The sequence below is a fragment of the Danio aesculapii genome, chromosome 15 (assembly GCF_903798145.1).
Source record: "Danio aesculapii chromosome 15, fDanAes4.1, whole genome shotgun sequence".
NCBI lineage: Eukaryota > Metazoa > Chordata > Actinopteri > Cypriniformes > Danionidae > Danio > Danio aesculapii.
The window spans coordinates 741,134-763,322 of record NC_079449.1 but is presented as its reverse complement, the minus strand read 5'-3'; the positions used below and the strand labels follow the sequence as shown (position 1 = coordinate 763,322).

Genomic DNA, 22,189 nt, shown 5'->3' with positions numbered 1-22,189 from the left:
CACTTTATTATTACCCCGTTGGCAGATTATTTATCTTATTTTAAGAAAAAATTCTCTTAATTTTCACTTATTTCTGAAAACAAAGCAGTATTTATTTCATATCTATAAAACGCTTCTTGATTTACAACCTCAAATCAGAAAAAGTGGGGACAGTTTAGCAAATAAAAAAGGAAAGAAGTGATTTCTAAACTTACTTTGACTTGTATTTCATTGCAGACAATACAGCAAACATTATTTAATGTGTTCCTCATGATTATTATTGGGGTTTTTTCCAAAATAAACTTGTATTCCAGTTTGGTTCTTGCGACACATTTCAAGAAAAGTTAAGAGACTGAAGACACCAAGTGATGAAGTGTGTCAGGTGTAAATTTGTCCCATTCTTACTGCAAACAAGTCTTATGGCCCGTTTACACTGAGTGGTACGGTTCTGTACTCTTTTATGGTCGTTTCCACTGAGTAGTACGGTTCGGTTCTCTTTTATGGCTGTTTCCACTGAGTGGTACGGTTCGGTACTCTTTTATGGCCGTGTCCACTGAGTAGTACGGTTCGGTACTCTTTTATGGCCGTGTCCACTGAGTAGTACGGTTCGGTACTCTTTTATGGCCGTTTCCACTGAGTGGTACAGTTCGGTACTCTTTTATGGCCGTTTCCACTGAGTGGTACGGTTCGGTTCTCTTTTATGGCCGTTTCCACTGAGTAGTACGGTTCGGTACTCTTTTATGGCCGTTTCCACTGAGTAGTACGGTTCGGTACTCTTTTATGGCTGTTTCCACTGAGTAGTACGGTTCGGTACTCTTTTATGGCCGTTTCCACTGAGTAGTACGGTTCGGTACTCTTTTATGGCCGTTTCCACTGAGTAGTACGGTTCGGTACTCTTTTATGGTTGTTTCCACTGAGTGGTACAGTTCGGTACTCTTTTATGGCCGTTTCCACTGAGTGGTACGGTTCGGTACTATTTTATGGCCGTTTCCACTGAGTAGTACGGTTCGGTACTCTTTTATGGCCGTTTCCACTGAGTGGTACAGTTCGGTACTCTTTTATGGCCGTTTCCACTGAGTAGTACAGTTCGGTACTCTTTTATGGCCGGTTCCACTGAGTAGTACGGTTCGGTACTCTTTTATGGCCGGTTCCACTGAGTGGTACGGTTCAGTACTCTTTTATGGCCGTTTCCACTGAGTAGTACGGTTCGGTACTCTTTTATGGCCGTTTCCACTGAGTGGTACGGTTCGGTTCTCTTTTATGGCCGTTTCCACTGAGTAGTACGGTTCAGTACTCTTTTATGGCCGTTTCCACTGAGTAGTACGGTTCGGTACTCTTTTATGGCCGTTTCCACTGAGTAGTACGGTTCGGTACTCTTTTATGGCTGTTTCCACTGAGTAGTACGGTTCGGTACTCTTTTATGGCCGTTTCCACTGAGTAGTACGGTTCGGTACTCTTTTATGGCCGTTTCCACTGAGTAGTACGGTTCGGTACTCTTTTATGGCCGTTTCCACTGAGTAGTACGGTTCGGTACCCTTTTATGGCTGTTTCCACTGAGTAGTACGGTTCGGTACTCTTTTATGGCCGTTTCTACTGAGTAGTACAGTTCGGTACTCTTTTATGGCCGTTTCCACTGAGTAGTACGGTTCGGTACTCTTTTATGGCCGTGTCCACTGAGTAGTACGGTTCGGTACTCTTTTATGGCCGTTTCCACTGAGTGGTACAGTTCGGTACTCTTTTATGGCCGTTTTCACTGAGTAGTACGGTTCAGTACTCTTTTATGGCCGTTTCCACTGAGTGGTACGGTTCGGTTCTCTTTTATGGCCGTTTCCACTGAGTGGTACGGTTCGGTACTCTTTTATGGCCGTTTCCACTGAGTAGTACGGTTCGGTACTCTTTTATGGCCGTTTCCACTGAGTAGTACGATTCGGTACTCTTTTATGGCCGTTTCCACTGAGTAGTACGGTTCGGTACTCTTTTATGGCCGTTTCCACTGAGTAGTACGGTTCGGTACTCTTTTATGGCCGTTTCCACTGAGTGGTACAGTTCGGTACTCTTTTATGGCCGTTTCCACTGAGTAGTACGGTTCGGTACTCTTTTATGGCCGTTTCCACTGAGTAGTACGGTTCGGTACTCTTTTATGGCCGTTTCCACTGAGTAGTACGGTTCGGTACTCTTTTATGGCTGTTTCCACTGAGTAGTATGGTTCGGTACTCTTTTATGGCCGTTTCCACTGAGTAGTACGGTTCGGTACTCTTTTATGGTTGTTTCCACTGAGTAGTACGGTTCGGTACTCTTTTATGGCCGTTTCCACTGAGTAGTACGGTTCGGTACTCTTTTATGGTTGTTTCCACTGAGTAGTACGGTTCGGTACTCTTTTATGGCCGTTTCCACTGAGTAGTACGGTTCGGTACTCTTTTATGGCTGTTTCCACTGAGTAGTACGGTTCGGTACTCTTTTATGGTTGTTTCCACTGAGTAGTACGGTTCGGTACTCTTTTATGGCCGTGTCCACTGAGTAGTACGGTTCGGTACTCTTTTATGGCCGTTTCCACTGAGTGGTACAGTTCGGTACTCTTTTATGGCCGTTTCCACTGAGTGGTACGGTTCGGTACTCTTTTATGGCCGTTTCCACTGAGTAGTACGGTTCGGTACTCTTTTATGGCCGTTTCCACTGAGTAGTACGGTTCGGTACTCTTTTATGGCCGTTTCCACTGAGTAGTACGGTTCGGTACTCTTTTATGGCCGTTTCCACTGAGTGGTACAGTTCGGTACTCTTTTATGGCCGTTTCCACTGAGTAGTACGGTTCGGTACTCTTTTATGGCCGTTTCCACTGAGTAGTACGGTTCGGTACTCTTTTATGGCCGTTTCCACTGAGTAGTACGGTTCGGTACTCTTTTATGGCTGTTTCCACTGAGTAGTACGGTTCGGTACTCTTTTATGGCCGTTTCCACTGAGTAGTACGGTTCGGTACTCTTTTATGGTTGTTTCCACTGAGTGGTACAGTTCGGTACTCTTTTATGGCCGTTTCCACTGAGTAGTACGGTTCAGTACTCTTTTATGGCCGTTTCCACTGAGTGGTACGGTTCGGTTCTCTTTTATGGCCGTTTCCACTGAGTGGTACGGTTCGGTACTCTTTATGGCCGTTTCCACTGAGTGGTACAGTTCGGTACTCTTTTATGGTCGTTTCCACTGAGTGGTACGGTTCGGTACTCTTTTATGGCCGATTCCACTGAGTAGTACGGTTCGGTACTCTTTTATGGCCGGTTCCACTGAGTGGTACGGTTCGGTACTCTTTTATGGCCGTTTCCACTGAGTGGTACGGTTCGGTTGTCTTTTATGGTCGTTTCCACTGAGTGGTACGGTTCGGTACTCTTTTATGGCCGTTTCCACTGAGTAGTACGGTTCGGTACTCTTTTATGGCCGTTTCCACTGAGTAGTACGGTTCGGTACTCTTTTATGGCCGTTTCCACTGAGTAGTACGGTTCGGTACTCTTTTATGGCCGTTTCCACTGAGTGGTACGGTTCGGTACTCTTTTATGGCCGTTTCCACTGAGTAGTACGGTTCAGTACTCTTTTATGGCCGTTTCCACTGAGTAGTACGGTTCAGTACTCTTTTATGGCCGTTTCCACTGAGTGGTACGGTTCGGTTCTCTTTTATGGCCGTTTCCACTGAGTGGTACGGTTCGGTACTCTTTTATGGCCGTTACCACTGAGTAGTACGGTTCGGTACTCTTTTATGGCCGTTTCCACTGAGTAGTACGGTTCGGTACTCTTTTATGGCCGTTTCCACTGAGTAGTACGGTTCGGTACTCTTTTATGGCTGTTTCCACTGAGTAGTACGGTTCGGTACTCTTTTATGGCCGTTTCCACTGAGTAGTACGGTTCGGTACTCTTTATGGTTGTTTCCACTGAGTGGTACAGTTCGGTACTCTTTTATGGCCGTTTCCACTGAGTAGTACGGTTCAGTACTCTTTTATGGCCGTTTCCACTGAGTGGTACGGTTCGGTTCTCTTTTATGGCCGTTTCCACTGAGTGGTACGGTTCGGTACTCTTTTATGGCCGTTTCCACTGAGTGGTACAGTTCGGTACTCTTTTATGGTCGTTTCCACTGAGTGGTACGGTTCGGTACTCTTTTATGGCCGATTCCACTGAGTAGTACGGTTCGGTACTCTTTTATGGCCGGTTCCACTGAGTGGTACGGTTCGGTACTCTTTTATGGCCGTTTCCACTGAGTGGTACGGTTCGGTTCTCTTTTATGGTCGTTTCCACTGAGTGGTACGGTTCGGTACTCTTTTATGGCCGTTTCCACTGAGTAGTACGGTTCGGTACTCTTTTATGGCCGGTTCCACTGAGTGGTACGGTTCGGTACTCTTTTATGGCCGTTTCCACTGAGTAGTTCGGTTCGGTACTCTTTTATGGCCGGTTCCACTGAGTGGTACGGTTCGGTACTCTTTTATGGCCGTTTCCACTGAGTAGTACGGTTCAGTACTCTTTTATGGCCGTTTCCACTGAGTAGTACGGTTCAGTACTCTTTTATGGCCGTTTCCACTGAGTGGTACGGTTCGGTTCTCTTTTATGGCCGTTTCCACTGAGTGGTACGGTTCGGTACTCTTTTATGGCCGTTTCCACTGAGTAGTACGGTTCGGTACTCTTTTATGGCCATTTCCACAGAGTAGTACGGTTCGGTACTCTTTTATGGCCGTTTCCACTGAGTAGTACGGTTCGGTACTCTTTTATGGCCGTTTCCACTGAGTAGTACGGTTCGGTACTCTTTTATGGCCGTTTCCACTGAGTGGTACAGTTCGGTACTCTTTTATGGTCGTTTCCACTGAGTGGTACGGTTCGGTACTCTTTTATGGCCGATTCCACTGAGTAGTACGGTTCGGTACTCTTTTATGGCCGGTTCCACTGAGTGGTACGGTTCGGTACTCTTTTATGGCCGTTTCCACTGAGTGGTACGGTTCGGTTCTCTTTTATGGTCGTTTCCACTGAGTGGTACGGTTCGGTACTCTTTTATGGCCGTTTCCACTGAGTAGTACGGTTCGGTACTCTTTTATGGCCGGTTCCACTGAGTGGTACGGTTCGGTACTCTTTTATGGCCGTTTCCACTGAGTAGTACGGTTCGGTACTCTTTTATGGCCGGTTCCACTGAGTGGTACGGTTCGGTACTCTTTTATGGCCGTTTCCACTGAGTAGTACGGTTCAGTACTCTTTAATGGCCGTTTCCACTGAGTAGTACGGTTCAGTACTCTTTTATGGCCGTTTCCACTGAGTGGTACGGTTCGGTTCTCTTTTATGGCCGTTTCCACTGAGTGGTACGGTTCGGTACTCTTTTATGGCCGTTTCCACTGAGTAGTACGGTTCGGTACTCTTTTATGGCCGTTTCCACTGAGTAGTACGGTTCGGTACTCTTTTATGGCCGTTTCCACTGAGTAGTACGGTTCGGTACTCTTTTATGGCCGTTTCCACTGAGTAGTACGGTTCGGTACTCTTTTATGGCCGTTTCCACTGAGTGGTACAGTTCGGTACTCTTTTATGGCCGTTTCCACTGAGTAGTACGGTTCGGTACTCTTTTATGGCCGTTTCCACTGAGTAGTACGGTTCGGTACTCTTTTATGGCCGTTTCCACTGAGTAGTACGGTTCAGTACTCTTTTATGGCTGTTTCCACTGAGTAGTACGGTTCGGTACTCTTTTATGGTTGTTTCCACTGAGTGGTACAGTTCAGTACTCTTTTATGGCCGTTTCCACTGAGTGGTACGGTTCGGTACTCTTTTATGGCCGTTTCCACTAAGTGGTACGGTTCGGTACTCTTTTATGGCCGTTTCCACTGAGTGGTACGGTTCGGTACTCTTTTATGGCCGTTTCCACTGAGTAGTACGGTTCGGTACTCTTTTATGGCCGGTTCCACTGAGTGGTACGGTTCGGTACTCTTTTATGGCCGTTTCCACTGAGTAGTACGGTTCGGTACTCTTTTATGGCCGGTTCCACTGAGTGGTACGGTTCGGTACTCTTTTATGGCCGTTTCCACTGAGTAGTACGGTTCAGTACTCTTTTATGGCCATTTCCACTGAGTAGTACGGTTCAGTACTCTTTTATGGCCGTTTCCACTGAGTGGTACGGTTCGGTTCTCTTTTATGGCCGTTTCCACTGAGTAGTACGGTTCAGTACTCTTTTATGGCCGTTTCTACTGAGTAATACGGTTCGGTACTCTTTTATGGCCGTTTCCACTGAGTAGTACGGTTCGGTACTCTTTTATGGCCGTTTCCACTGAGTAGTACGGTTCGGTACTCTTTTATGGCCGTTTCCACTGAGTAGTATGGTTCGGTACTCTTTTATGGCCGTTTCCACTGAGTAGTACGGTTCGGTACTCTTTTATGGCCGTTTCCACTGAGTAGTATGGTTCGGTACTCTTTTATGGTCGTTTCCACTGAGTAGTACGGTTCGGTACTCTTTTATGGCCGTTTCCACTGTCAAAAGGTACCAAAAAGTGAACCGTACCGTACCACTTTTTGGGTACCCTTTGCAAAGGCTATCTAGCACGACAAAAGGGTACCAAAAGGCGAAGCTAAATGTGCTGCTGAAAGCTGTTGGTTTCCAGACATATGTCACTAGCACACACAAGCAGAAGAATGAAAACAAAGAAACCGCCATTTTTAAATACACAGCCGAGACATTACATCATAATACTATATGCATATAATAACGAGCCATAGTTGATCCAAGCTCAGACAAATCTTGTCGTCGTCTTGATGAACAGCCACAAAGCCATGAAGAATAAAATCTGCTGTGTCCTGTTTTTGTTTTACGAGGCCGTCTAATAGTGTGAGCGGTTTCACTTTCTCCAGGGAGCTCGCGTGTGCTCACCGCACGTCTATATTTGAAATAAGGAACTTCTTGAGCTGGTGATAATAACGTGCACTTGATCATTGAAGTGCTTCTGACATGTGAATCTTTCAGGAACAGACGCCAGAGTGAACCATGAAAAAAAAGCAAAGGAGAAGCCGGAAAAAAACAGAGGAGCAAATGATTCTTTCAGCAGCCTAAAACATGAACACACTGCCATGTTTAACTATTATCATCACCTTCTGGACTATTATAAACTCGGAATTGTGACGGAAAAACAGATGCTACACGTGCTGGTGAAGAGTAAAGATAAGAGGTTTGCTCTGACTGTGGGCTGTGTTTTTTTTTACTTTAAATAAGGACTAAATGTCTGCTGTGTGGAGTTTTTCTGTAGTTGGTAACATATCAGGGACTGTAAGGGTCTGTGTGTGTTTGTATATGTTCATTTATTTATTTTATATAATCGCAGACGTTACAGTAGGCTACTTCACACTGTTACTGATCTGCAGGTTTAATCAGCTCATGTTCATAGAAAGGTTAATAATGAACATTTATGCAGTATTGATGTGTATAAAGCATCTGTATTGTGAGAAGAGCTTTTCATATGATATGTGAGAATGACGTCGACTGAAACTTTCTGTCGTACACCATGCCCACCAATGGTAGCCTTTTGGCAGTGGAAACGCAAGCCTGATAAAGGTGACCCGTACCGATTAAATTGGGCAACAGTATGTGGCCTACGTTGTCACACATTCTCTATCGAAGACAGGGCGGGACTGTAGGCAGGCCAGTTGAGTACCTGTATCCTCTTCCTCTGCAGCAGGACTCTGTAATGTGTGCAGAATGTGGTTCTGCATTGTCTCGTTGAAGTAAGCATGGGCGTCCCTGGAGAACAAGGCAGCATATTGTGCTCCAAAATCTCTCTGTGCTTTTCAGCATGAATGGAGCATCACATAAGTGCAAGTTACCTTTGCCAAAGGCACTGACACAACCCCAGACCATGACAGACCCTGGCTTTTGGACTTTGTAACAGTCTAGGTGATCCTTTTCCTCTTTGGTCCAGAGCACACAACATCCATTTCTCCCAAAAAAAACATCCAAAACACTGATTCTTCTGAGCACAGTACACATCTCCACAGTGTGATGGTCCATCCCAGATGCCTCCGAGCCCAGAGAAGTCAATGGTGCTTCTGGACACTGTTAACATAGGGCTTCCTTTTGGCGCAGTACAGTTTTGACTGGCATTTGTGGATGTAACTCTGTATTGTGGTGCTTGTCAAAGGTTTGCCGCAGTAGTCCTGAGCCCATGTGGTGATCTGGCTTATAGATAAATGAGGATTCTTGATGCAGCGCCCCCTGAGGGATCGGAGATCATGATTGTTCAGCTTAGGCTTGCGTTCTTGTCCTTTACACACTGAAACTCCTCCAGATTCTTCAATCTTTAATGATGTTCTGCACTGTTGAAGGTGAAATATCCACATGTCTTCCTCTCTCTCTCTGAGAAACATTGTGTTTAAACATTTCAATCATTTCCTCATGTATTTGTTGTCAAACTGGTGATCCTCGACCCATCTCTGCTCCTAAAGGACTAGACCTTTCTTGATGCTGCTCTTGTACCAGATCATAAATACAATCACCTGTTGACATCACATCATTATTACACCAGTTTACCTGATTATTAGCCCTGAACTGCTCCTGTCACAACTGTTTTGGAGTGTGTTGCAGGTCTGAATGACAGGAGAGGATGAATATTTACAGATGAAATAAAGCTGAGCAGACAGAACACCAAATATTCTGTATTCATATTGTCTGCAATGAAAACCAAACCAAAGTAAATTTTGGAAATCACTGCTTTCTTTTTATACTGCCCCAACTGTTTTAGATTCGGGGTTGTAAGAATTTGTAGATATTTGGATTAGAAACGAAACAAGAAGCCCGTTTTTTGTGCTGTAAATATTGTTGCGTTGCTCATCCAGGCAGGGTCTTCAATCCGGAGTGATTTACAGTCTAATATGGTATTCATGGATGCGTTTATTCTCCTGCTCCGTCATTTGTGTGTCATTATGTGATGAACACACACACACGTGGAGTGTCAGGCCTGTGGGTGATCTACTAGTGTTTACTGCTCATCAGTCTGCTGTCTCTCTATTCAACACTGATAAACCAGACTGATGTTTATTCACTGCTGTTTTTATTTACACACACACGCACACACGCAAGCACACGCACACACACACACACACACACACACACACACACGCACGCACACCTTATTTTAACACTAGTATAGAGAAAACATACAAAATACATGTTTATTTTATTAAACCTCCTCTGTTTTTATCTGTAGATTTTAGTTGCAGGTTTTTAGAAGACGTTTTCTCAAATAAATTTTCTTAAATTTGGAAGAACTTAAAATCTTTACAGTATTATTTTTCATTTTATTGCTCTTATTCCTTTTCACACACACCAAACTTTACACTTTTATTCTGTCTATATTCTGATCACACACATTTATTTATTTATTTATTTATTTATTTATTTATGTTTTAATCCCATGTCGGCAGCATTGGCTATATTCATGGCTAACATATACTAAATATACAATATAAAACATACAATCATATCTAGATAGATATGATTGTAGGACTAGATATTCTTCAAGACACTTCTATACAGCTTAAAGTGACATTTAAAGGCTTAACTAGGTTAATTAGGTTAACTAGGCAGGTTAGGGTAATTAGGCAAGTTATTGTATAATGATGGTTTGTTCTGGAGACTATCGAAAACAAAAATAGCTTAAAGAGGCTCATAATATTGACCTTAAAATGGTGTTTAAAAATTAAAAACTGCTTTCATTCTAGCCGAAATAAAACTAATAAGACTTTCTCCAGAAGAAAAAATATTATCTGACATACTGTGAACATTTTCTTGCTGTTAAACATCATTTGGAAAATATTTTAAAGCGAAAACAATTCAAAGGGGGCTAATAATTCAGACTTCCATTTTTTTTATTCTTTTTTAAATATTTCCCAAATTAATTATTTATTTAGTCATTTATATATTTGTTTGTTTATTCATTCATTAATTCATTCATTCATTTATTTATTTAGTCATTTATTTATTTAGTTGTGATTTATGCAATGATAAAAAGATTTAAATCTAAACTCTAAAATACTAAATAATGTGAATAATAATAATAATAATAATAATAATACCAACAATGTAAAAATCTAACAGAATATTCAGATATTCAGATGGAAATCGCTACACGTTTCATTAAATAACGCCTCATCTGTATATTTAAACCTGTAAAGTGTCCTGCAGAACAGCGGTGTGTTAATGAGCTGTGATTAATCAACTCTTATGGATAATTATATTAATGATAGTTATAGTAAGTGATATGCACTGTGTTTTTGAGTGTTTGTTTCTGCGGTATGATGAATGTGGAGAGATTTCTGCTCTCGCCTGCGGCACATCTGATCACACGCCATCAATATTCAACAAGTCCCTCCACTTACCATATAAGCCTTTATTAAAATTCATAAGAGCCATATTTACTCTCTCAGATAGACTACATTACCCTGGGGAAGAGCGAAGAGATGATGATGATGATGATGATGGAGGGAGGAAACACATCTCTCTCCCCGACTGCGCCTCTGTCAGAATTACTGATTATTATACTATATGTTTGAGGAAAGCTTGATTCTGATTGGCTGATGAGCGTTTAAACTATTCAGTAATCAGCTGTGATGTCAGTGTGAGTGTGTGCTTCAGTCTTCTGTCAGTCTATGTCGCTCCTGTCGCTGTTCATCTAAAACTCCACATCTATAATCCTCTTAGTCTATGCTGACATTATCTTCAGCAGCTCAAACACTCTAATGGCTAATGGACAGACGGCTGCTTCTCACTCAGGGCTGCTGTTTATGCTAATGAGATGGAGAGATGGGCACTAGTGGGCGGGGCTTTCCCCCTCTGATGACACGTACAAAGAGAGAATGTCAATCAAAGTGTTTCATTCATCAAGTCTGATTATAATAAACACAATTAACTCACGTTGACCATTAGAGGATTGAGATATCCACACACTGCTGACACACACACACACACACACATACACACACAACTGGGGTTAAACCCCACATAAGAGTCATTTCTGCATAATAGGTGCTCTTTCAGATACGTTTATAGGTGCATTTTGTGGTCTGTGTGTTTTGCGCAGGTAAAACTGAACTGGCCAAGCAGGTTGCACGATACATGCACAAAGACATCAAGAAGGTCAGTGGCATCATGAAGCTTTATTTCTGAAATCATCTGCTGGAAAAATAAAGAGTCAAATTACTGGATTCTGTTGATCTGTGATTCAGGGTTTCATCCGCATGGACATGTCGGAGTTTCAGGAGAAGCATGAGGTAAACACCTACACACGCACGCACGTACACACACACACACACACAAACACACAGACAGACAGACACTTTTAACAATTATAGGTGTTTTATTTATTTATTAATGTATTTATTCCTTTATTTATTTATTTATTCATTTATTTATTTATTATTTTAATAATTTATTCATATATTTATTTATTCATTCATTTATTAACTTATTTATTTATTCTTTAATTTATTTATTTATTCATTTATTAATTAATTTATTAATTTATTTACCAATACATTCATTCAATTATTTATTTGTTTGTTTATTCATTTATTTATTAATTTATTTATTAATTCGTTTATTTATTAATTTAATCATTTATTCATTCATTTATTTATTCATTCATTTATTTATTAATTTAATCATTTATTTATTCATTTATTTATTAATTTATTTATTTAGTCATTCATTCATTCAATTATTGATTTGTTTATTTATTCATTTATTCATTTATTTATTTGTTTATTAATTGATTTATTTATTTATTCATTCATTCATTTGTTTGTTTCATTTGTGATGTTTGTTTTCTGTAATTGTTGAAACTGCATTGTGTGATTATTGTGTACAGTTCTTTCTGTGTGTGTGTGTGTGTGTGTGTGTGCATGTCTAGAAGTATGTTTCTGACCTCTGATCATCTTCTGCTGTCCTTTTCCTTTATAAGCCATTTAGCTGTGCTGTTACTGTGACCTCAAACACACACACACACACACACACACACACACACAAATTAAATCACACTCTTATTGTATTGATACTGTCACTGTCACTATGCTGAGCTGGATGAACTGTGTGTGTGTGTGTGTGTGCGTGTGTGCGTGCTGCAGGTGGCGAAGTTCATCGGGTCTCCTCCAGGTTATGTTGGTCATGATGAAGGTGGTCAGCTCACCAAGCAGCTGAAGCAGAGTCCCGGCGCTGTGGTTCTGTTTGATGAGGTGGAGAAAGCCCACCCAGATGTGCTGACCGTCATGCTGCAGCTCTTCGATGAGGTACACACACACACACACACACACACACACACACACACACATGCACGCGCAAGCATTTTAAAATTTGATTAGTTTGATCAAAGTTCTTGATTTTGATTGGTTAATTTGAAATGAGATTTTAATATGTTTATTTATTTATAATGTGAGTTTTGATTGATTATTTACATTTTTCAGTGAAATATTTGAGTTTTATTTTTACATTTTTGTTCAGTAGAGTTTTATAATTCAGAGTATTAGAGCATTGAGTTAAATGAGTGTAGTTTACATTAACTAATGACATAAATAATAACACTTCTATTCAAATGATATTAACATTTATACTGTATTATAAGTGTTAATGCATTAACAGTCATATGAACACTTATAGTGACCGTTAGATTGTGTTTTATTATATTATAAGTGTTGATACAAGCTAATATAATATAGTAAAATATAATATAGGGTGACTCAATGGTTAGCACTGTGACCTCATAGCAAGAAGGTCTCTGGTTTGAGTCCCGGCTGGGTCAGTTGGTGTTTCTGTGTGGAGTTTGCATGTTCTCCCCGTGTTGGCGTGGGTTTCCTCTGGGTACTCCGGTTTCCCCCACAGTCCAAACACATGCGCTATAGGGGAACTGATCAACTAACTTGGCCGTAGTGTATGATTGTGTGTGTGTATGGGTGTTTCCCAGTGATGGGTTGCAGCTGGAAGGGCATCCGCTGTGTATAACGTATTTACTGGAATAGTTGCCGGTTCCTTCCGCTGTGGCGACCCCTGATAAATAGTAGACTAAACTGAAGGAACATGAATGAATGTGCTAATATAGTAAGTGTGTTATGATGTTGTTGTTGTTGAGGGTCGTCTGACTGACGGGAAGGGGAAAACCATCGAGTGTAAAGACGCCATCTTCATCATGACCTCAAACGCAGCCAGTGATGAGATTGCTCAGCATGCACTGCAGCTCAGACAGGAAGCACAGGAGCAGAGCCGACGGCGGCTGGCGGAGAATCTGGGTGAGGAAACACACACACACACACACACACACACACACACACACACACACACTTCAACTGGTGTTTATAAGGAGTTCTGCTGTTTGACCTGTTTGTTTGTGTGTGTGTGTGTATGTGTGTGTGTGTGTGTGCGTGCGTGTGTGTGCGTGTGTGTGCGCGTGCGTGTGTGTGTGTGTGTGCAGATGATGTGCAGAAGAGTGAGAACATCACCATCTCCAACACCTTCAAAGAGCAGGTGATCCGGCCGATACTCAAGGTAAACCGCTGACTCATCACTGCGCTCTGATTGGTTTCTGCACCTCATTGGTTAATCATATACTCTCATCTTTGCACTCTGATTGGCTGCTGCTGGTTAATCAAATAATCTTATCACTGCGCTCTGATTGGCTGCCATGCTTCATTGGTTAATCATATACTCTCATCACTGAGCTCAGCATTCTGATTGGCTGACGCGGTTCATTGGTTAATTGCATAATCTCATCACTGCAGGCTGATTGGCTGCATCACCTCATTGGTTAATCATATACTCTCATTACTGCATTCTGATTGGCTGCTAAAGCCTGACTACATCTCATTGGTTAATGATTATATTAACGTATCACTGTGCTCTGATTGGTTGCTGATGCTTTGCTGCTGTGTCTGATTGGTTAATTATAACCTATAATTATATTGTCACGTCTCTGAACTCTGATTAGCCTCTCACATCTCACCTCAGCGTCTAATTGGTGAATGATTATCTTGTCACATCACTGTGCTCTGATTGGCTGCTGACACCTCACCACTACATCTAATTGGTCATTTATTGAAGTGTCATTTCACTGTGCTATGATTTGCTGCTGAAGCCTCACCAGAGCATCTCATTAGTTAATGATTATCTTATCACATCACTGCTCTCTGATTGGCTGCTAATGTCTTACTGCTGCGTCTTATTGGTTAATGATTATCTTATCACATCACTGCTCTCTGATTGGCTGCTGACATCTCACTGCTACATTTAATTGGTTAATGATTATCTCATCACATCACTGCTCTCTGATTGGCTGCTGACGTCTCACCACTACATTTAATTGGTTAATGGTTATCTCATCACATCACTGCTCTCTGATTGGCTGCTAATGTCTTACTGCTGCGTCTCATTGGTTAATGCTTATCTTATCACATCACTGCTCTCTGATTGGCTGCTAATGTCTTACTGCTACATTTAATTGGTTAATGATTATCTCATCACATCACTGCTCTCTGATTGGCTGCTAATGTCTTACTGCTACATTTAATTGGTTAATGATTATCTCATCACATCACTGCTCTCTGATTGGCTGCTAATGTCTTACTGCTGCATTTTATTGGTTAATGATTATCTTATCACATCACTGCACTCTGATTGGCTGCTGACGTCTCACCGCTGCGTCTCATTGGTGTTTCAGGCTCATTTCAGACGGGACGAGTTTTTGGGCCGGATTAACGAGATCGTGTACTTCCTGCCGTTCTGCCACTCAGAGCTCCTCCAGCTGGTCAGCAGAGAGCTGCACTACTGGGCCAAAAAGGTGGAAAAACACTGCACAATACACTGAAATATTATTATCACCATAATAGTATATTCAGTATTCACACCGCAGAGAAATGCCAATGTCAAATGTTTTATGTGCCAAACAATTGTACGCCACACGCATAGGTGTTTGGCTAAATCTGACCAATCAGATGAGGCCTTTACTGTCTTTAGCCCCGCCTCTCCACTAGCTGAACCCAGAGCTGAAAATAAACACTAATGTGGAGACCAATCACAACAGATAACAATAATAATCTGAATTTACGCAGAGGTTTTAGGCAATTACTGTGTTTATCATCTGAATGTCTTCACCTTGACTTTAATTAGGTCAGAAAGATATCCATTACCTGTTTATTTTAGTATGATCATTACAGAAATAAATTATATCATATGTGGTAATATAATATAATGTGTTAAGATAATGTAATTAATGTATATATGTATATATATATATATATATATATATATATATGTATATGTATATGTGTGTGTGTAAATATAAATCTTATAGTGGTAATATATCATTTAATGTAATATAATATGTCTTAATGTAATAGAATGTTTGTTAATATAATACAATATGATATATTATAATATAATATGTGTATAAACAATATAATATAATGTGTTCATATAATATAATCAATGTTATGTAATTTATTGCAAGATAATATATGTTAATATAAGTGTTATAGTGAAAATATAATGTAATATTATTCATTTATTCACTTTCCTTCAGCTTATTCCTTTATTCATCAGGGGTCGCCACAGCGGAATGACCCGCCAACTATTCCAGCATATGTTTTACACAGCGGATGCCCTTCCAGCTGCAACCCAGTACTGGGAAACACCCATACACACTCATTCACACACTCATACACTACGGCCAGTTTAGTTGATCAATTCCCCTATAGCACATGTGTTTGGACTGCGGAGGAAACCCACGCCAACATGAGGAGAACATGCAAACTCCACACAGAAACGCCAACTGATGCAGCCGGGACTCGAACCAGAGACCTTCTTGCCACAGTGTGACACTGTGTCGCCTATAATATAATATGATTATAATCACTTCATTAACTTCTCTTTTCTGATTGGTGTGTAATGCTGAGGAAGGCGGAGTCGACCTATCACTCAAATGAAATCCACCAATAGCAAATCACAGTCAGCCAATAAATTCCATGAACAAAATCAGGCCCCGCCCACATTAGTTTTTGATCCTGAAGTGAAGATGCGACACAATAGAGAAGACGTGATGACTAAAAACACTGCTCACACACACACACACACACACACTAGGATCAATAGCAGCTGCTGCTGTGACGACTCTAATCATATTAGTGAAGTTAACATGTGGTCTATTCATAAATATTTAAATAGATATAAAACTTGATATCTGTCAGAGGTCTGCCTGCAGGGAGCGACGCGTCTGCAGTCGTACATCAGCGGAGCTTTCTCAAATATGTTTACTGCAGCGCTTTAAAACAATGTAAATGATCCAGTGTGTTACGGGGAAAAGAAATCACACGGCTACATCTAAAACCATAGACTTAAATATTAATACTTCAGTACTGTCATGTGTGTATGAATTATTGATATATTAATTGTGTGTGTGTGAGTGTGTGTGTGCGTGTGCATGTGCGCGTGTGCGTGTGTGTATTTTGTGTGTCCATGTGTGTGTTCATGTATGTGTCTCTGTGCATGTGTGTGTGTGTCTGTCTGTCTGTCTTTATTGTGTGTGTGTGTGTGTGTGTGTGTGTGTGCGTGTGTATGTCTGTCTGTCTGTCTGTCTGTCTTTATTGTGTGTGTGTTTTGTGTGTGTTTTTTGTGTGTGTCTGTCTCTGTATATGTGTCCGTGTGTGTCTGTCTGTCTGTCTTTATTGTGTGTGTGTGTTTTGTGTGTGTGTGTGTGTGTGTGTCTGTGTCTGTGTGTGTGTCTCTGTATATGTGTCCGTGTGTGTCTGTCTGTCTGTCTTTATTGTGTGTGTGTGTTTTGTGTGTGTGTGTGTGTGTGTGTCTGTGTCTGTGTGTGTGTCTCTGTATATGTGTCCGTGTGTGTCTGTCTGTCTGTCTTTATTGTGTGTGTGTTTTGTGTGTGCTGTGTGTGTGTGTGTGTGTGTGTGTGTGTGTGTGCCTTTGTACGTGTGTCCGTGTGTGTGTGTCTCTGGTCTCTGTGTGTGTTTTGTGTGTCCATGTGTGTGTCTTTGTATGTGTTCATGTTTGTGTGTCTGTGTGTGTGTTTGTGTTTTTGCATGTGTGTCTCTCAGTGTGTGTGTGTGTGTGTGTGTGTGTGTACATGTGTCCTTATAGATATGTGCATGTGTGTGTGTCTCTGTATATGTGTCCGTGTGTGCGTGTGTGTGTGTCTCTGTATATGTGTCCGTATATATATGTGCGCGTGTGTGTGTGCGCCTTTGTACGTGTGTCCGTGTGTGTGTGTGTGTGTCTCTGTGTGCTTTTGTGTCCATGTGTGTCTTTGTATTTGTTCATGTTTGTGTGTCTGTGTGTGTTCATGTGTTTTGTGTGTCCATGTGTGTGTTCATGTTTGTGTGTGTGTGTTTGTGTTTTTGCTTGTGTGTCTCTCAGTGTGTGTGTGTATGTGTGTGTGTCTGTATGTGTGTTTCCGTGTTTGTGTGTGTGTGTGAGTCTGTGTGCCTTTGCATGTGTGTGTCTATGTGTGTGTCCATGTGTTTTGTGTGTCCATGTGTGTGTTCATGTTTGTGTGTGTGTTTGTGTTTTTGCGTGTGTGTCTCTCAGTGTGTGTGTGTGTGTGTGTGTGTTACTTTATTTGAATTAATAGAATAACATTCATTCTAATAAGACATTGTTTTGTATTGACAGAGACATTGTTTATGAATATGATTTGTGTCTCGCAGGCCAAGCAGAGGCACAACATCACCCTGCTGTGGGAGCATCCTGTGCTGGAGCTGCTGGTTAAAGGATATAACCTGCATTACGGCGCTCGATCCATCAAACATGAGGTGCTGATCAATACTCTCTAATCACTCGTCAATAGCACTGATCACTCACTGGGGTTTAGCATATTACTGTTCTCATCTGCATACAAGCCACGCCCACAGATCAGCACCCAATCAATAACTAGTCCACAGAGCCAAACCCCACCCACATGTGTTCTGTTCTGGTAGCTTGTCAAAATACCGAAGAAAAGATCTGACTTGTGTGTGTGTGTGTGTGTGTGTGTGTGTGTGTGTGTGTGTGTGTGTGTGTGTCAGGTGGAGCGGCGTGTAGTGAATCAGCTAGCCGCAGCGTTCGAGCAGGAGTTGTTACCCAAGGGTTGTACTCTGCGTCTGACGGTGGACAGAGACTCTCAGCACACAGACGGAGCTGCAGTCCTGCATCTGGAGCTGCTGCAGGAGGACAAAACCAGCCGAAAACTGGAGATCCAGCCACCGCTCAACCCTCAGGACACCGCGCACACACCCCGAAACCAATGAGCCCTTAGGAAGAGCTCACACACACAGAGAGAGACACAGACATGGATGCAGACAGAATCACTGTAAGAATCACAGACAGTCATAGACAGAATCACTCACAAAATCACTAAAAGTCACAGACAAAGACAGAAGTACATTAGGAGTCATTGAATGAATCACAGACAGAGACAGTATAATAGGTGAAGTCACAGACAGACTTGCAGACAGTCGCAGACAAAGACAACATCACATTTAGAGTCAATGACAGAGACCGACAGGATCGTGGACACAGACGGAATCACAGATACAGACCGAACAACAGACAAAGTCACTGACAGACTTGCAGACATTCGCAAACAAAGACAAAATCACATTCAGCGTCCACAGACAGAGTTACAGGGTCATAGACACAGACCGAATGACGTACAGAATCACAGACGTAGACAGAACTAAGATAGACACAGGAATGGACAGACAAAGACAGAAACACAGATAGTCATGGAAATAGACATTGACAGAATCACAGACAGACAAAGACAGAATCACTGACACAAAAACAGACAAAGACAGAATCACAGACAGAGTCACAGTGTCATAGACACATACCAAATCACAGACAGAATCACTGACAGACATGACCTGAGTCACAGGCAGACACAGACAGAGACATTAATAGACAGACAAAGACAGAATCACAGAAATGAACAAAGACCGAATCACAGACACAGAAATGGACAAAGACAGAATTACAGACACTGAACGGACAGACAAAGATCTAATCACAGACATAGAAACAGACAAAGACAGAATCACAGAAATGGACAGAATTACAGACACAGAAACAGACAGAATCACAGAAATGGACAGACAGAAACAGACGAAGACACAGAAATAAACAGTCAAAAACCGAATCACAGACACTAAAATGGACAAGGACAGAATCACAGAAATGGACAGACTAAAACAGAATCACAGAAACAGAAAGACAAAGACTCACAGAAATGGACAATGACAGAATCACAGACAGAAACAGATGAAGACAGAATCACAGACAGTCACGGAAGTTAACAGACAAAGACAGAATCACAGACACTGAGAGGACAGACTAAGATCTAATCACAGACATAGAAACAGACAAAGAAAGAATCACATAAATGGACAGACACTGACAGAATCACAGACAGAAACAGACGAAGACAGAATCACAGACAATGAAATGAGCAGACAAAGACCGAAACACAGACACTGAAGTGAACAAGGACAGAATCACATACAGAAACAGACAAAGACAGAATCACAGACAGTCATGGAAATGAACAGACAAAGGCAGAATCACAGACACAGAAAGGACAGACAAAGACCTAATCACAGACACTGAAATGGACAGCCAAAGACAGAATCACAGACAGAAACAGCAAAAAACAGAATCACAGACAGAAACAGACAAAGACCGAATCACAGACAGTCACGGAAATGAACTGACAATGACAGAATCACAGACACTGAAATGGACAGACAATGACAGAATCATAGACAGAAACAGAGAAAAACAGAATCACAGACACAGAAAGGACAGACAAAGACAGAATCACAGACACAGAAATGGACAAGCACAGAACCACAGAAATTGACAGACTATGACAGAATCACTGAAACAGACAGACAAAGACACAATCACAGACAGAAACAGATGAAGATAGAATCACAGACAGTCATGGAAATGAACAAAGACAAAATCACAGACACTGAAATGGACAAAGATAGATTCACAGAAATGGACAACAGACACAGAAAGGACAGACAAACAAGAATGACAGACAGTCATGGAAATTAACAGACAAAGGCAGAATCACAGACACAGAAAGGACAGACAAAGACCTAATCACAGACACTGAAATGGACAGACAAAGATAGAATCACAGACAGAAACAGACAACGACCGAATCACAGACAGTCACGGAAATGAACTGACAATGACAGAATCACAGACACAGAAAGGACAGACAAAGACAGAATCACAGGCAGTCAAAGAAATTGACCAACAAAGAGAATCACAGAGACAAAGAAACTAAGAAATAATTACCAACAGAAACAAAGACACAGACAGACAGAATCACAGAAACTGACAGGCAAAAACAGAATCACAGACAAAATCACAGACACAGAAGCACAGACAGTATAACTGACAGAAACAAAGACACAGACAGAACCACAGACGGTCACAGTCATAAGCCCTATAAGTCTTAGCATCACAGTCAGCCACAGACAAACACTGTAAGAATGATGTACAGAGTCACAGACATAAAACATCACATTCAGAGTCACAGACAGACACAAGCTTCAGTTAGAGAAATCCCACAACCTCATCCTGACACTTCACTGTGAGCTCTCACCATCAGCTTACTACTGTAAACTAACCTGAATGCTTCTGTTAGCTAACATTAAACAGTGAGTAAAGCTGTAAATATATTGCATACATCACATTAATGCTACTTAACGCACTCGCTGAGGTTAAACTTGTATTGAATGAATGTAAATGCACTAGTTAATGTTAGCGTCGAGCAATATTTACAGCTGTATCCACCATGTAGTTAAGTGCATGATCTTATTAGTTGCATTAAATAATATGGAGATGCACGTGTTAAAACAAAGATGTTCCCATCATGAGTTAATATAGACGTGTTAAGTGTGGCCAGTGCGCTCTCACAGAAACACACATCAGATTATTGGCAGAAATGTAAAAGTGATGTACGCCGTGTTCAATGTGTTAGTGACACCGCTGACTTTAATAACGCTCATAAATCAGCCCATGCCTGAAATAATGAAGAGCTGAGGATCTCCATCATGAGCGCAGATGATGAAAACACTGTAGATGTAGTCTGTGTTTACTCAAGCTTGAAAACACTCACGCCTGAGCTTTGGATTCAGTGTTAAAGATGAACATCTTCGTAATTCATCAGCTTTATTCCAAAGAAAGACATCGCTTTACATTAGGAGTCGTTTGTTGACATTAGGAAACGTATAAATATAGTGAGTATTGATCGGACATTTTCACATAGTAAGTTAGTTGTTCATTAACTTGTCATATGTTAATTAATTTATGAATGAACATTCACTGAGACTGAAATAAAATAAAAATGTTTGTGGAAATGCAGATCAGCCTCAGGGTTTAATTTAATTTCATTTTTTATTATATATTTATATATATATATATATATATATTTAAATACTATAAAATAGTCTACAGGGCGTCACGGTGGCGCAGTGGTTAGCACGGTGGCCTCACAGCAGGAAGGTCGCTGGTTTGAGTCTCGGCTGGGTCAGTTTGTGTTTCTGTGTGGAGTTTCCATGTTTGCAGGGGAATTGATGAACTAAATTGGCTGTAGTGTATAAGTGTGTGTGTGAGAATGAGTGTGTATGGGTGTTTCCCAGTACTGGGTTGCAGCCGGAAGGGCATCCGCTGTGTAAAACACTTGCTGGAATAGTTGGCGGTTCATTCCTCTGTGGCGACCTCTGATTAATAAAGGGACTAAGCTGAAGGTGAATGAATGAATGGTCTACAACTAAGCATTAACCCAGGGTGGCATGGTGGCGCAGTGGTTAGAACTAGGACCTCATAGCAAGAAGGTTGCTGGTTCAAGCCCCAGCTGGGTCAGTAAGTGTTTCTGTGTGGAGTTTGCATGTTTGCAGGGGAATTGATGAACTAAACTGGCCGTAGTGTATGAGTGTGTGTGTGTGTGTGTGTAAATGAGTGTGTATGGGTGTTTCCCAATACTGGGTTGCAGCTGGAAAGGCATCCGCTGCGTAAAACATTATGCTGGAACAGTTGGCGGTTCATTCCGCTGTGGCGACCCCTGATAAACAAAAGCAATAAGCTGAAGGAAAATGAATGGATTATGATCTCAGCTCTTGTTAACGCTGTAATGATTAATGAAATAGGTTGTGTTGATAATCTGAATCATGAGTA

At 41.5% G+C, this 22,189-nt stretch overlaps 1 protein-coding gene across 1 annotated transcript in view; it reads left to right on the top strand.

Annotated features, from left to right (window-relative positions):
* clpb (ClpB family mitochondrial disaggregase) overlaps positions 1–19,707 on the top strand; it is a gene marked incomplete at its 5' end in the record, with an annotated part of 35,038 nt that extends 15,331 nt beyond the window's left edge. Inside the window, 8 exons of the mRNA XM_056474030.1 lie at positions 11,046–11,101; positions 11,191–11,235; positions 12,088–12,249; positions 13,086–13,242; positions 13,425–13,498; positions 14,667–14,786; positions 17,665–17,769; positions 18,022–19,707. Of these exons, the coding sequence (XP_056330005.1) occupies positions 11,046–11,101; positions 11,191–11,235; positions 12,088–12,249; positions 13,086–13,242; positions 13,425–13,498; positions 14,667–14,786; positions 17,665–17,769; positions 18,022–18,243 (941 nt within the window). The remainder of the gene's footprint in view (positions 1–11,045; positions 11,102–11,190; positions 11,236–12,087; positions 12,250–13,085; positions 13,243–13,424; positions 13,499–14,666; positions 14,787–17,664; positions 17,770–18,021) is intronic.
* Positions 19,708–22,189: the final 2,482 nt, after the last annotated feature.